The sequence below is a fragment of the Rhinolophus sinicus genome, chromosome 6 (assembly GCF_057876585.1).
Source record: "Rhinolophus sinicus isolate RSI-liver-muscle chromosome 6, RSI-T2T, whole genome shotgun sequence".
NCBI lineage: Eukaryota > Metazoa > Chordata > Mammalia > Chiroptera > Rhinolophidae > Rhinolophus > Rhinolophus sinicus.
Genome location: NC_142506.1, coordinates 2,189,635 through 2,205,894, shown reverse-complemented (window position 1 = coordinate 2,205,894; position 16,260 = coordinate 2,189,635). Strand labels below are relative to the sequence as shown.

Sequence of the window (16,260 nt, the reverse complement as noted above, 5' to 3'; positions counted from 1 at the left end):
TTGTTGTTACTCCTGTCCCTAGAACAGCTCTCACAGTGTGTGCTTCCCGGAGCCACATTCCAGTGGGAGGTTTTAGATGATTTCAGGTAATCCCGAAAACTAGAGCATAGGTGGGATGTGTGGTCCTGCTCTTAAAGGGAGGCGAAGTCACCTGCCTGAGGCCACAGAGCCTTTTAAAAATTCTTTTTAAATTCTAACCTTCATAATACAACACACATAAGTCTAAACAGCAGGCTAAGCTCCTCCAAACTCTAGTCTTGTCTGTGCTTATACTTACGTAGGTTACACACACATACACCCACACACACACACACACACACACACACATACACCCATTCACTCTTAAGTGTTGCTGGCTTGAACTGGCAGCCTCACAGATTGACTGAGATGCAGTTTGTGTCCTAAGACTCTGTAACTTCACTTGGGTATGACACCGAGAAGTAATACGAAAAACAGAAGTAATAAGTTTGTGGCTGCAGCCAAGCTGTTACAGCCCTGATCAAACACATCTCTCAAAGGCAGCTTGGTATGATACAGTCAACAGCCAACATGACAATATTAAGTTAAAATAACAAACACCCCCTCGATTCCCGGCCCCCAAGCTAAGGACAGGCTCTGCATTACGTACACAGGACGAGCCCACAGCAAGTAGCTGCAGACTGGCTCACACGCTGGCATGGCTGGCTCTGGCTTGCCTTGCTACCCCGGGAGCACGCGGCCTCATCGAAACTTCCCAAGCTGCTCCTCATTGCACCTGCCATCCCAGAGGGTCACAGCATCAACACGCAACACACTCAAGACGCAACAACAAAATACACATAATGAGTATTTTGAAACTAACATAGAGAGACCACGTCACCCTTCAAGGTCCTTGGGTGGAGGCCTCCATGCACAGGTCGGCAAGGCTGACGTCCGTTTTGGCGACTTTGGTAAGGAAACCGCTGAGGAATTCCTTGTAATAGTATTTTGTTTCCTTTCAACCGAACAATAGTAACAACTTGCTCACCAGTCATGATCCTAAGATGGAGAACTTCAGGACTTCCAGTCACGTCTCAAATCAAGGTGCAGAGCCTGAGAGCTGAGAGCAGGGCCCGCGCTCGGGTGGACGTGCTTGGAATTCCAGCCTCGCGACCTCCGCTCGGCTGCCTAAGCTCAGCCCCAGCCTCCGCATTTGTAAACTGATAATGATTCCACCACCTACACCCCCAGGGATTGTGAGGACTAAGACGGAATCACGTGCGAAGGTTCATGGCGCAGAAAGCACTCAGTACACACTGGCGTTTAACATCACAACCAGTAAAGCTAACGGAGGGGATGGAGACTTGTTATCAGTGACTATGGCACTGGTTCCAAAGGTCTTCCCACTGGGCTCAGGGACAGAGACCCACCCAACCTCATGGGCCACACCGATCCTTCCTAGGCCAGTGTTCTTTCGCAGAGAAAGGTTCAGGTAAACTGCTTACATAGCACATACCTTCTTTGACCTAACCTTCATGGGTAAAAATGGCGTGCTTAGAAACAAGGAGGGATTGCCAAAGGTTTAAACAAAACTAGGCTGGCAGCTGCAGCTTCCGTTCACGCGGGGAGCGGCGTATCGGTATATCCGCTTTGGAAAACCGGAGCCAGGTACTGAAGCTGGACTTGTGCACACCCACGGACCCCTGGACTTACACCCACCTGAAATTCTCGTACACGTGCTCACACTTACAATTATGTTCATACAGCAAGAGTCTCCAAAGCCCCAAACTGGCGACGGTCTGAATTGCCAGCAGTAGTGGAACAGATAAACGATGGCACGTCCACAAGTGGACACGAGACAGCAGTGAAAACAAAGCACAAGCCCCCAAACGACAGGGACGACCTCACACTGCATGCCGAGTCAAATAAACCACAAACAGGTAAGTGCATGCTGACACTTCTGACGTGAGCTCAAGCACGGTGTGTGGGCACCCTCGGGGGGTGGGCGGTACTGGGCAGGGCCTTGGTGGGTTTCTGGCAGCTGGCAGTGTTGTGTTCTGGTTCTGGATTCTGGTTACATGGGTGTGCCCAAGTTGTGAAAACTGAACAAGCTGTTTACTTCTTAGCCTGTTCATGTGTTCACGTTTGTATGTCAGTAAAAAGTTAAGAAAATATAGAAAGTATTGCATGAAACTTTAAATTGACAATTTTGTCTATTGCCCTCATTTGTCTAAAAAGGATTTAAGTAACTGCACATGAAGTTAAAATGTTTCCCTAAACTGACCATCTTTTTTCATAACGGCACAGACACCTCAGTCACTCACACGCAGGACGCCTGGGGGTAAATGAACATGAGCTCCTAAAGGGCAAATATTAACGCTGTTTCCTGCGGTTCCCTTGGCATCATATCTACCAAAGAATGAGCTGAATTCACCAGGAATCAAACGGCTTTTTCATTCAAAAACTATGCAGCGCACTCTTACAACCTTTAGTCACACAGTACGAAAATGCGAGAGTACACACGTTAAGAGGAGTTTTCACCGTATATCGCTGTAAAATGCTCCTACTGAGGAATTTTCACACTTGATAATAGGCCACCTGCGCTGAACCTCATTCTGGTCTCAGTGAATTCGCACCGAGGAATCAGGAGCTAGGAGGAGACTCTTTTGAGTCACTGAGACCAAGCCATGACAGTACGAGCCAAGTCCTTTCTCTTCTGCCTCACAGCATTCATCCTGACATCCACTTTTCTCAACTTCTAATAGAGGGAAAAGCAAATGTACGGCCCAAAGGTGAGTGGGATTCCACAGTCATTTGAGTGTATTTGCGAAATTTTCTTTTAAGGAAGAGGAAGCGAATAGGATTTGGGAAACGTTTTTAACTGCCCTGAGGTAAGGGCTATCCAAAATTTATTACTTTGCTAACATCGTGGATAATGAAACGTTTGAAAAACTCAGTAAAAGAACCTATTTAATTACTGTGATACATGTTACATGTATGTGACCAAGCAAGCTATTATATTATAGCAAAATTTTATTGGCCTATTTGGTAGCCATACTATAGTGTTCAAAATGCAAAGTTAAACTCCATTTCTGACTAAAACAGAGCAATACAGGATAAGTTAATGTTCAATGACTTGTGCTAACTGTGCATAAGAAGATACCATCAATTATCGTCCCGGTACACTCGTGTGTGTGTGTGTGTGTGTGTGTGTGTGTGTATAAGCAATTCTATTTAGTTCTAAATTCATTTTGGGTCGTTTGTGGAGCTAATTCCCCTAATGGGACAGTCCTAACTTAATGTCTGCCTGAGCTCACTCGTGCGAGGCACTAATTCGGGGGCTGCCTGGTCCCTCCCTGGGTCTGGGCTCCTGGCCCGGCGGTGCGGGCGACACCAGGTGAGTATGACCATCCCTGTCCTCAAGGAGCTTCAGTCTAGTAGGGGAGGAGACATACTAGACTGTGAGCTCCTCGAGGGCAGGAAAAGTGTTTTAGCCATCCTGCCCCAGTGACCGGCACCAGACGCAGCTATGGTGGTGTTCAGTGTCTGGGCCACTGGGCACGGGCGCAGCCCAGCTTGGCGGCACGGGGGGGTGGGGGGGGTGGGGGGAATCGACGAGGAAAGTGCTCAGGGGGCTGCGGGCGGAGCCTCGTCAGCTGGGAAGTCACGGAAGAGCCAGCATAGGAAACGAGCCGAGAAAGATGGGTAGGATTTCAAGAGGAGAAGGAGGCGTCCCAGGCCAGGCGGCGATGAGTGGCCATGGGGTGACAGAGGACTGCAGCCCGTCAGGTGTGGTGGAAGGGGTCTCAGCACTGCTCTGCACGCCTCGACCCAATGCGGAGCAGCAGGAACCCACGACGGGCGTTCAGAGCATGGGAGCTAAGATTCTTCCCCAGATGGAGGATGAGGAGGAAGGAAGGGCAGGGAGTGGGAGTGGGTCTGAAGACACTGCGTGGGGCCTCTCCAGCTGCTGGGGGGTGGGGTGCCGATGTAGACACAGGCCCACTGTCACCTGCAGGAGGTGAGGGTGCCAGCTGGCCGAGAGGAGAAGGGAGCACCTTTGCGTTAGGATAGACATGATGTCCAGCGGCAACTCAAACCTCAGGCACGGGACGGGACGGGACATGTGAGAAAAGGGCAGGACAGGGGTAAACAGACGGAGGCCAGAGGATCCAGAGGACTGGGGAGGAGGGGCCTGAGAGGACTCCCGCCCACACTCAGCAGGCCAGAGGGACAAGGGCGTGTCAGGGAGGCAGGGATCAGAGAGGGCAGGCATCTGAAGGACAGAAGCTGTCAGAATCTGAGGAAAGATCAAGGAGGAACAAAACAATGTCTGAGCAAAACAAGAAACAAAGCATGTGCAAAATCCAGCTCTAACAGTGAGAGACCACACAATTAAGACGCATGAGAATTAAGCAGTGAGGTTTTTAGCTTGAAGAATGCTGTCTGGAGACGCTGGGTGCTGAAGACCCATCGTGAAATACAGAGCAGACTTGTTCTATGCGGCCCTAGAAAGCGGGCCTGGCTGGGCGGGACACAGGAGGAGCCAGCACGCTTCTCACTGCATGAGGACCTGCTGCCCCGCCCGGTCTCCTCCAAGGCTTTGAACTCTGGGGCCTGGTTAGCTGTTGAATCCACAGAACAGAGCTGGCACTTCGCAAGCAGCTGCTGACTGGATGAGTCGCTTACATTTCTACCTGTCGGCCTGAGTTCTTCCTAGCAGGTTAAGCTGCCTGAGATAAGGTGAGACCAGAGGACGTCTGGAGAGGGTTCAAGCACGGGGGGTAAGACTGGGCTAGATGAGCTCAGGGTCTTTTGGACGCAGATATTTGGTAATTTTTATGAAAAAAGACTAAAATATAGCAAATAAAAAAACAATCTCACATAAAATCAGGGAAGTATGAACTATGAAAACAGGTGATACAGGGTACCTTAAACCAAGGCATTGGTTGGTTATGTAATTAAGCTCCCTAATTAAGCTCCTTGCGTATGTATAATACAAAAGTCTCTTGTTTCTTAAAGTATTAAGTCTCAATGTGGACTTTAAGTCAAGGCGGTTTGACAAATGCTCCCTGAGCACTTGTTAGGTGCCCGGTCCAAAGCTCGGCCCCAGGCCCGTCAGGAGCTGGAGTCTGGCTGGGGACACAGACAGGTCAACGAGAGACCCTGCTGGCCAGGTGGAGGCCCGCTGTGCAGACACTGAGGGCTGAGCGCACCCAGAAGTCCCTGTGTGTCCCCGGGCGCTGAGAGCGCCGGGAGGTCTGGGTCTAACACGCCCAGCACAGAGCAGGAGCCACCAAACGGCAGCTGAACGCCGATGAGGCTGCCTGACCTCTAGCAACAGAAGCCCTGGAAGATGCCAAAGCAGGGGCTCTCTTTGGGGTGGCATCGGTCAGGGAGGTTTCCTCAAGGAGCAGATTCTGAAGACTGAACAGGGTTCACCAGGCGTCAAAAATGGGGCAGAGCATTTCTGAGAGAGACAACCGCGTGTGCAAAGGCGGAGGCTGTGCTGGGAGAAGGAGAAGCAGGGATGGCCAGAGCCTAAGTGTCAGCGAGCGGAAGGAGCCGTGTGACAGGACGGGAGAGGCGAGCGGCGACTGGCTACGTTAGGACAGACCTCATGCACCGTGCTATGTGAGTTAGAAGTCAGGGGAGCAGGAGCCCATCATAATCTGAAGTTCACTAAGATTTTAAGATACAGTCAACTTAAGACCATAGCAAGGCATAAATAAATGCAAACTAATTGGAAAAGTAATTAAGTTTGTCCAAGCAAGAGGTGAGCCTTAGACGTGCTGATAAAATGACCGTGAAATGCTACTGCTGCGGGGAGAAGCAGCGTCAGCCTGCCCAGCCCGGCCCTCTCCCCCCCACTCCTACCTGAGCTGAGCTTTGAGCTCAGTGAACCGGGGCCGCCGGCTGGGGTCGTAGGCCCAGCATTTCGTCATAAGGCTGTAGAGGGTAGGAGGGCAGTTTGGAGGCATTGGCAGTCGTTCCCCATTCTCAATCCTTCCGATCACGTCATTGTTCTTCACTCCTTGAAAAGGCTTCACACCGTGCATCAGTATCTCCCACATGCACACACCTGGGAGGGGGCGGACACAGAACAGTGAGCTCAGCAGGAACCACCTCGGAGCTGTGCGATTTGGGGCGATCAGCCAAATAAATCAGCATTCAACTAACTCGTACAAATTAAGAACAGCAATACTAATTTGATATAATGTGAATAACATTAAATTATCAAAGAAAAAGACAGTTTTTCTAAGATTTCTCTAAAACTCCTGTATTAGAAGATGGCCCAGCAGCTATGGGGACACTCCCAGCTTAGTGAACCAGTTCCAAACAAGCTGGATGAACTTTAGGTCCCCCCTTTTCAGTCCAACTTGCTTCTGACCCCAGCAGCTGACCTGTGGCCTAACAAAGAGAACCCCCAAGGTAAGCCTTCCACGTCCGGAATGGTCCTTTAACTCCCTGATGGAGGCGGCTGGTGCTGGCCTAGGTGCACAGGGCACCAGCATCTTGCTTGCGTCAAATTCTCTAATTAATGCCCTTTAGTTTTCTTCGCCATGGGTTCTCTTCCTTTTAAGTCCATTTGTGAGTTCTACAATGCTTCTCCTTCTCCTGATCTCGTGGGCAGGCCCCACCTCTCCCCCATCGTGGGTGCACACCGAGAGCTGCCCTGGAACACAGGAGCTGCGGCGTCACTTCACTTGTGTGTCCTCAGCACCGAGAATGGCACTTGCCTCCAAGGAGACAGGCCTGGTCTCATAGCAACGTGAAGGAGACCCTGAAATCAGCCTTAAGTCCGATCGTTTCAAAGTAAAGAGTGCATGGCAAAAAGAACGCCTTAGTTCTGCTTTTCTCACCAGATATTATGACACTATAGAAATATTAACACCAGGAACCATTTCTTGAGACCTTAATATCTCTCTGCACTCTTCTTTGAATGTACGTATGCTACCTGAATCCTCACACCTTATATTGCTTTAAATACTGTATTTTATCAAATCTAAGAAGACACACTATTATTTTATATGATGATAAGGGGGGGAAATGCTGACAACTAAATGATGATACAACCCTTTGGTACCTCTTAGAATTATTTTATTCTTACCAAAGAGGTTTTCTAATTCTTTCAGAAAAGAAAGGAACAGCAGTATGAACAAAACAAAATCCTCATGAGGGTAATGTATCCACACAAAACATGTCCTCAACTAACATCAAATGTAAAATGCACTAATTTGTAACACACCCCAGTTCTGGAAACGTTAAAATGAGAAAAAACAGGCATCTTAGAATCTCTGAAACAAGGAACGCCTTTCAGAGGATAAGCAAGCTGCTCTCTGGTCACACACCTAACAAGCGAGGCCTTGGCATCTGAAGCCACGTCAGCTGGACTCCAGAGCCTTCTCTGATCATGTCACGCTATTTCCTGTCCTACAGAAGAGTTCCTTCCCGTACCGAGTATCAATTAGGGCTCCAAATGGTTAATGAAAATCAACAGCAAGAGAAGAAAAACTAAAAGCAGGTACTTGATGTCTACAAAGTTACTTTCTTTTCATCTTTTGTTATCATCATGTAATACCACACATGTATTACAATTTTTTTAAATTAAAGTTTACAAAATTATTTTTACTTACATACCTACTAGTACTCGGAAGTAGTTTAAAATCCAGCAGAGCATATACACACATAAGACTATTCACAAGATTAACGCGTGAGAGTTATGACAGAGAGAAAGGGCAGGAAACGCAGAAAGGGGAGTTTTTATACCTGGCTTCATGGAAGAGGGGACATTTCAGGTGATCCCCAAGGTCAGACAGAACTTCAGCTGGAGGAGAGGGTGTAAGGATAAGGTGTTCCAGGCAGAAGGAGTCTCACCAGGAAGGTGGGTGGGGGCGGGAGTATCGTCCATACTAAAAAGGTGAGTAACTTTAAAATCTGGATAACGTGGGTGGAGGAAGTGGTGTGGAATGGGTGAGAGCCACACTTTCACACCAGCTGTTAGGTGCTGTGATGACTCAGAGCGGGAGGAGGATGACACTGACTGACGTGGAGCCCGGGGCGGGGGTGGGGGGTGGAGGGGGGACAGGACAGACATCCAAGAAGTAACAGCTACAAAAGACAAGGATCAGACTTAAGGCTTGAGACAAGTCAGAAAGGAGGTCAGGTTCCAGAACAGAGAGCTGAAGTGCGATTTCAGATACTCTGGCTTTGAGGGGCGACTCCAGAGCCAGATGGACGGCTTTCCTATTTAAAGTCACTCACATATAAGGAACGAGTGAGGTGGCACACGGAGAGAGGGGAGAAACAAGGAAACAGGTGTCTCCCTGTGATGGGAGACGAGACGGCGAAGGGCAACAAAAGGGAGGAATTGGGAGGAGACTGAGAAGAGCAGAACAGCACAGAAGCCACATCGGGAAGCGGGCGCACGTACGCGCTCCACAACTGTCTGCGAACGAACCAAAGAGAAAGTTTAATGAAGGAGACGCCAGGTGAGGGAAGGCAAATCAACCTCCATGTTCTAGAAAGAAATAATGCTCAGTTTGCTTTGTAAAATGTATGAAAGATGAATGAAAAATACACAAAACTTCAAAATACTCACCAAACATCCACACATCACTAGCTGAGGTAAAACGTCGAAAATTGATTGACTCTGGAGCCATCCATTTAATAGGCAATTTTCCTTTGGAAGCTGGAAGATTAATTTTAGAAAGTGAGTTTTCCTTGTTATCAGCTGAAGAATGTAACAGCTATAGCTGAGATTTTTAGTATCAAAATAAAAAGCTTCAGATATCTGACCCTTGGACTTTGTTTCTTTGGGAGAACTACTTTTCCTTTCCTTGATGTTCTGAGGTCATTTGGGGGCATGAGTGGTTACACTGCGGTGGGGACACGACACTGGTGTCCTTCTCTGGGGAGAGGCGGGGAGCAGGGAAGTGACACATGCTTCGCAGCTTCTCAGACTGGGTCCTCATCTACAGGCTGGAACCCTGGCTTTAAGAGTGGCCTGCTAAGGACCTATGGTCCATTCCCACTTGTGTAGTTATGTTCCGCAAAGTCACCTCAAACACAGAACCACTGCACGTAGGGAAATACGTGCACATACATACTTAGCTCACATAGACCTTAAATCCTAAGTCCACGGGTCCTGGTAGGTTTTAGTTTCTTTAGAAAACTAGAGTGTTCAGTGACGTGCCCAAAGCCACCCCCACTAACAGGTGTCACAAGTGGGATTTAAACCATCCCACTGGCCCAGAGCTAGAGCGCTGTTGCCGTGCTGACGGCCCCTTCCACCCCCTTCCTCCAGCTGGAGCAGACATGTTTCACTGCTGTGCGCATGTCCTCACATGACGACAAAAGCAGCATGAGGACGGGTCTGCGGGGCTACAAATGTTAGCCAATAGGCGAATGTGCAAACATGGAACCCACAAATAAAGACACTGACTGCACCCTCATCAGTATGCAGAGTGGAGGGGGCGATGGGATGAAACAGGACTCTTCTGAAGGAAGCCTGGAATCATCCCTCTTTGAAGGCCTAAGAACTTTCCTTTGTGCCACAAGGGAGACAGCTCATAGCGTCACTAAACGGTCCTCCGACTGTTGGGTGACCAGATGAACCACCCAGGCAGCGTAACTCTCCATATGGACTTCTAATTGTAAGGTAGGAACAGTCTCTTCAAACACGCTACGGGGTATGACAGGATACACGCCAAGAGGAACCGTGAGCGTGAGGCATGCCAGGGAAGGCTGGGGGAGGTGAAGGAGGCCCAGCCCAAAAGGGTGGAGCAGGGGCCCTGGGCTCTGGCAGCCGCCCAGGCTTCGGACTTCCTCCTGTAAGCAGGCCGTGCTTCTGAAGACTTCCAGCAGGAGACAATTCTATTCGTTTCGCTTACTTGTTTCCATTTAACTTCCAGCACCTTCATGACAACTGAGGTCAGATCCTCTGTCTGAGTCCTCCAACTGTGCTCTGAACTGAAGCTCCCTAACCTTTAGGGCAGTTCTCCCGAAGCCTAATGAAGTCTGTGCTCACTGACCTTTCTGAGACGACAACACACGCGAGAGTGGTGCGCTGCCCGATTCCATGCTGTGTAAGTGATGACAGCCTGGGCCACCCTTACTGACTGGAGCTCTTACTAGGATTCTAGGCCCTGGGCCAGTTAGGCTGTGAGCTGGACATGAAACATGCTTTAAAACAGTGGACAGCTGACTTGGTCGTTTTTAAGTCTGATGATTAAACCACCAAAATGAGTCAACAACCAGGTAATCTTTTTTTCACACAACAAAGGGTCACTTTTAAAACTATTTCAGGCTGTAGTTTATAGGAAGGATGTGGAAAGAGAATAGTCACGAGCTGTACTATAAAATAAAAAGTCAAGCAACCTGAGGCAGAAACTGGCCCTTGTAAAGTGGTAGGAATCAGCATACGTACTAACAGCACGATAGGGACTTATAATCCAAACCTTAGCTGAAGTACCAGGAATACGAAGTTTAACTAATTAGAACATGTGTTCAATAGTAATTTAAAGGGCCAAGTCAGTCTGATTCCAAGATTGGCAAAATCAAAGAAAAATCACGAGCCAGATTTCAGTTCCAAAACTAATGGATCCAAGTGTCTGCAGTTAGTCAACAGGAGATTTCAAAGCCAAATGGCTTTCTCCTGGCCGATGTACCCGACCCTGGCGTGAGGTGTCTAACGACGTCTACCAGGTGAAGGACGCCTGTGCTGATTCCAATTTTTGCTGTTAAAAATAAGCTGCAACGAACATTCAAATACAGGCTTTGTGTGAACACAAGTGTCCAGTTCTCCCAGAGAAACGTCTAGAGTGTAACTGATGGGTCGTATGGTAGTTGCATGCTTAGATTTTAAGAATCTGCAAAACTCTTTTCCACGGCGGCTGTATCATTTTACATTCTCACAATCAATTTATGAGTAATTTAGTTTCTCTGCATGTTAGCCAGCACTTGACATTATAACTATTTTTCATTTTAGCCATTCTGATCGGTGTGCAGTGATATGACTGAGGTTTTAATCTGCATTTCCATGAGGGAGAATGTGCTTATTTGCCTTCTGTATATCCTCATCAGTAAAACCTTTCTTCCTGTGTTTTGCCCATCTTCTAACCATCTTGTTTCTTTTTTGACTCTTGAGTTTTAAGAGTTCTTTCTATATTCTAGTTGTTTGTTGGATAGATACGTGGTTGGCAAGTATTTTCTCCCACTCTGCAGCTTGTTTTTTCATCCTTTTAACAGGGTCTTTGCAGAACAAAAACTTTTAATTTCCATGAGGTTCAATCTATCAATTTTTTCCTTTTATGAACCATGCCTTAGTTGTCAAATCTAAGGACTCTTTGCCAAGCCCTAGATCGCAAAGATTTTTTTGTTTGTCCTACAAGTTTGAGATTGTAAGGAAGCCTAAGACCCATCCTGAGTGGCTGTGGAATGAGGTTCAGGCCGGGGTCCACTTTCCCTGCCTGCAGATGCCACCGTTTGTTGGAAAGGCTGTGCTTCCCACATGGAGCTGGTTTTAGTTCTCTGTCAACCATCTTCTGAGCATGTTTCCTAAAAAATAACTTAGTCAGAAACAAAAATTATTACATTTCCTCACTCTCTCTTCTGTATCGCTGATTTCTTACCTTTGTAGTAAGTACTGTCTTCCATATACCGGGATAATCCAAAGTCTCCTAATTTCACACAATCATTTGAGGACACCAGAACATTCCGAGCAGCAATGTCCCTGGTAAGGAAGAGTTGGGGACAATAAATGTGCACAGAAACTACACACTCATCTAAATCATATAAGGACATGCACTTACTTTGAGAGACAGCTTATATACAATGCAAATGGGAGATTTATTTATACACAAAAAGAGGACACTTTCATTTTTTCCTGCAGCTGTAGTCCTTTTGGTAGATATTTACCTACTAGTCTGATGACCAGAATTGTGAATGGTGACAAAGTACATGATCAAATAATGAAACCTCATCACTTTCCAGACAGCCATATTACCAACTGCGTCACTGAGACGTCACACACAGCCGTGGTTTGTCCCTGCTGCTCCTAAGAGACTGCATTAAAGAAAATGAAAGTCTCTTCTGAACACCTGTAAATGCTCTTGCTGATGCAGTCTGCATTAACGCTCGGTAACAAAACTGACATAAAACCAGGCCAACAGCCTCTAACGGCTTTCACTTGTATCCCAACTAGAGACCCCAGGTACAATGAGACATTGCAAACAATGCCCACAGCTGTCACTCGTGACACTGTGGTGTCCTGGGAAATCCCAGGACAATATCTGTTTTAAGACCATAGGTTCACTGTGCTAGTGCCATGGACAGGCTCTCAAGAATATCCGTAGGAGTAACTGATACAGGATGTTTCAAAGTCCGTGTGAGGGACAACGCTTTAAACGCGCATATTAGCGTGCACGGCACGTCAATCGCCTAGGGCTTGTACAGCACGACACTCCAGTGCTGTGTCCAACCGAGTCGAGGGGTCCCGAGGGCCTCAGGACACAGCGAGTACCTGTGCCCCATCCTTGTTTCTCCAGAAGGCTTCTTGGACCTCACCTGTGCACAAATCTTTTGCTCTCCAGGTACGCGAGAGCTGTGCTGAGCTGGTAGGCATACAGGATCAACGACGCCAGGTCCAGATTGTACTTCCTGACTTGCAGAAACGACCTCAGCTTTGGGGCAGAGACCAAGACAAAAGAAAAAAGAATTAGTGACGGAGAAGAGAAATCAACAGCAGAAGAGCCACATTCAACATCAATCTGCCTATCTGCAAACTCCTTTTTATCAGAATGGCTTCAACTGTCCCCTAATAAAAAAAAGCATAATGACTAAAACATACTAGCCCAGAAATCACAGTTAATCATTCTTTATTTGAAATCCTATTGTAAAATTGGAATCTTCACGACTGTAGACAAATTTATAAAAAAAATACAGAAAGCGGCTTCCAGGGAATGAATAAAAGCATAGCATAAAATATTGCTAAATAATAGTTAGAAAACAAAAAGATCTAGTTACCATTCAACAAGCCCAATATACTGGCAAGGTCAGCTCGCCCCTCTCTAAACCTCACTGAGTCTGGGGCAGATCTGAGGTAAGGTGATGAGAGGGAGGGGAGGTAAGAAAGAGGTCTCCCCCCACACCATGGAGTTCTGGGTGCAGACAGGTAAAGTGGTCACATGCTGGGTATTTCTCCTACTGGGCTAAGCAATTCCTACTATCACTCATGACTAGTTCAACTAAATGCTAACGTAACAAAGAAAGGCAGAGGAATTTAACACTCTTAATTCTACAAAATCAGTCCATAAAGGAGAAACATTTAACAATAGTTTTTAAGCCAGAAGAATTAGCAAATTCTTCAAAAGCAAAAGCAGAAACACAGGGTAAAAAAACACACAAAAACTCCATTTTATCTGGAAAGGTAGAGCAGAGGAAGAAGAAATGTTGTAGAAGCCTTAAAATGCTTGCTTCCTCGAGAAAACTCGGTTATTACGTGTGAGCAGAAGAGCAGCGGGGAGCGTTCAGGCCGGGCCCTGTCCGCGGGAAGGAGGGCTGGCGTCGCCACGGAGCAGAGGAACGACCCAAACTACACTTTGGTTCCTGGGGACTGGTAACCCCAATACTCATTAAAAGCAAAAGTGTGGTATCCTTTTAAAAAGGAGGAATGTGTGTAACGTTTTAGGAGGTTAAATTACTAAATTTCAGGACCAGCAAGTCAAGTGTGGGCATCTGAGAAATGGACTGTGTTTATCCACAGTGGGCCGGCCGCGGGCTACAGGGCAGAGCACAGACCAGACCGGTGCTGGGCCCACGCCCGCCCTGCCCGGGGCCTAGTCCGCAGGCCTGGGTGGGGCCCAAGCATGTGCATTTCTGACAAGTTTCTAGGGGACGGTGATACACTGATTAACAGTGTCTGTCTTCTGGAGAAAGTCAAACAAGGAGACGTGTTCACAATCGGTTACTCATGTTTTAAAAAGAAACTCATGACTAACGCCAGTCGGTCTAAAAGACTACAAAGCCAACTCTCAGAAAGATTAAGGAACTGATTCGATTTACCTAAATTTAGCTTTAATTGACCCAAGCTCCATTAACACTGCTTCCTTTATCCTGAAATCACGGGGTGAGCTCTTTAGGCAACGGCCCCAGAGGGAAAAAGAACCACCTGAGCATCTGCTGCTTCCGGTGCTGGGAAAACTGTTGCCTGGGGAAGGGCTGCTACTGGTACTGAGTTAGGGGTTACCTGGGAACCTAACGATGGAGACATACCCGGACTCTGACTTAAACCACAGGGTATGTGTAGGCAGCCCCCCCCCCCCCCCCCCCCCCCCGCCAGGCCTGGGCAGCAGTACCTCTCCCAGCGTGCACAGCTCCATGATGATCCAGACGGGGTTCTCCGTGATGACCCCGATCAGCTTCACAATGTGAGGGTGATCAAACTGACGCATGGTTACTAGGAACAACAGTCCACAGTTACTCTCTCGACAGGGTGTTAGGGGGTGGCGGCTGATGCATCTGTGCTTCCTTGGCCTAGACGCTCCGTGGAAATAAATTATTTGAGACAGAACCCCGCCAGGCCTTGTCCTGTACTCAGGCCGGGGACACCGGGACAGGATAAAGGACATACTTAGATGTAACTGATGAATTGACAATACGACTTCCTAATTTATCGGACTATCACATGATAAATATTCATGGCCTTGGGAAGAAGGCAGTCAGTCGTTGTGTAAGTGACGAAACACACAAGACTCGTTCACACAACCCCTGTCGACCGTGTGCCTCTAACGGGCAAGCTGTGCCGGTCCCCGGGTCTGAGCAGTGGGCAAAACAGACAAGGTCCTTGCCCCCATGGAGCTTAGCGTCTAGAGGAAGGGAGAGGCAATATGATTTTAGGCAATGCATATGTAATTACGAATACTTCGGAAGGAAAGGACACAGCCCTGTGACAAAGCTTCTAAGGAGAGACTACTATATGGGGTCAGATGAGAAGGGACAAGCCACGTGAGAGGCAGAAGGACATCCCAGCTTGGGAGGAGGTGGCAAGGAACCCGATGGACAGATCCCGGCCGTCTGAGAGTCTGCACTCAGCACAGAAGACCTCGTCAGACATGGCTCTCCACAGGCAGCTGCCTCATGGGAGGTTATGAATCGCGAGCCAGAGGGTGGTGAGCCTGCGACAGGATGAGGGGACCGGTCGTGGCCCTTGCTCCCCACTAGTCTGCGCGAGCTATCGAGGCAGGGACTGTGTCCTGCTCACCTCCGAACGCCAGGGTCTGGTAGCACCTGGGCCGCCACCACTTCTGTGTCTGCCCAATTCCAGTGCCAAGATGTTTAATGGTACGAGGTATTGGAGAATAAAGGGACAGTAAACCAACTACCTTTATACCCCAAACACCATGGCTTACCTGGAAAAATGTGTAGCTATGGGTCTCTATGAATAAGGATATTAATTTGTAATTGTCTCATAAAACTCAAAACATTATTTTTCTTCTTCACTTTGGATTTCACAGAAAGTCAAATGGAGTTCCACAGAAATTTCTAGAAACTTACAGGCTTCTTGAAGGAATTTCTCTCTCACGCTGTCCGAAGTACAGTTTTTACAGGTTTTAATTGCAACTGCCAAAGCTGGATTCTCCTGTGTCAGGGAAATCACAGAGTCACACACATGCAAACAGAGGGTCTTTATATGAATCGGTGGGCACAGTCATGAAAGCCTGTTGGTTCTGCAGCTACGTGGACTCTAGACCAGACAGGACCAGAACCGTGCAATCTTGAGAGTGACAGGACACCTAAAATACTCTGCATAACCCCCCAATAAGAATGGCCTTGTGTGTGAAATGTTGTAGGCCATGCCCCAGTTCATCTGGCCCACGTTTGTAGCCCGCCATGTTGTGGGCACTGTTGTGGGTGCCGAGATACACCAGTGGATGACAGGCAGCGAGTCGGTTCTACTCCAGCGTCCAGCTTCTGCTCCAGTGCAGAACATGGACAGGAAACCCCAGGAACAAGTCATTCTGCAGTGGGCGGGAAGGCATCGGCGTGTGTACGGGGAGGCGCCCATCAGGAGATGACGGCAAAGAACTGGGGGGGTGGGGGGGTACTGTGGAGTCAAGGCCTGGGCGGGGTGCAGCTGTGAGCTCCGAGGGGCCAGGCACGTGGGGCCTTCTAGGCCACTGGGAAGACATGTACTGAGTGGGCCTGGCCGGTGCATGGTCTGGGCCGAGGCGTGTCACCGCTGACCTCCAGCTGAAGAGCAACTCTGTCGTGGCACCGAGAAAGGGCTACAGGGAGGTGACA

General features: G+C 48.2%; 1 protein-coding gene across 20 annotated transcripts in view; it reads right to left on the bottom strand.

The window, feature by feature from the left end:
- The window catches only part of PTK2 (protein tyrosine kinase 2), a 169,376-nt gene that overhangs the window by 35,462 nt on the left and 117,654 nt on the right, over nucleotides 1–16,260 (bottom strand). For all 20 annotated transcript variants that reach the window (XM_074316377.2, XM_074316379.2, XM_074316376.2 and 17 more), the window contains 6 exons: nucleotides 15,514–15,598; nucleotides 14,316–14,416; nucleotides 12,526–12,641; nucleotides 11,592–11,692; nucleotides 8,561–8,650; nucleotides 5,836–6,040 (listed from right to left, as the gene is read on the bottom strand). In XM_074316377.2, coding sequence (XP_074172478.1) covers nucleotides 5,836–6,040; nucleotides 8,561–8,650; nucleotides 11,592–11,692; nucleotides 12,526–12,641; nucleotides 14,316–14,416; nucleotides 15,514–15,598 — 698 coding nt within the window. The remainder of the gene's footprint in view (nucleotides 1–5,835; nucleotides 6,041–8,560; nucleotides 8,651–11,591; nucleotides 11,693–12,525; nucleotides 12,642–14,315; nucleotides 14,417–15,513; nucleotides 15,599–16,260) is intronic.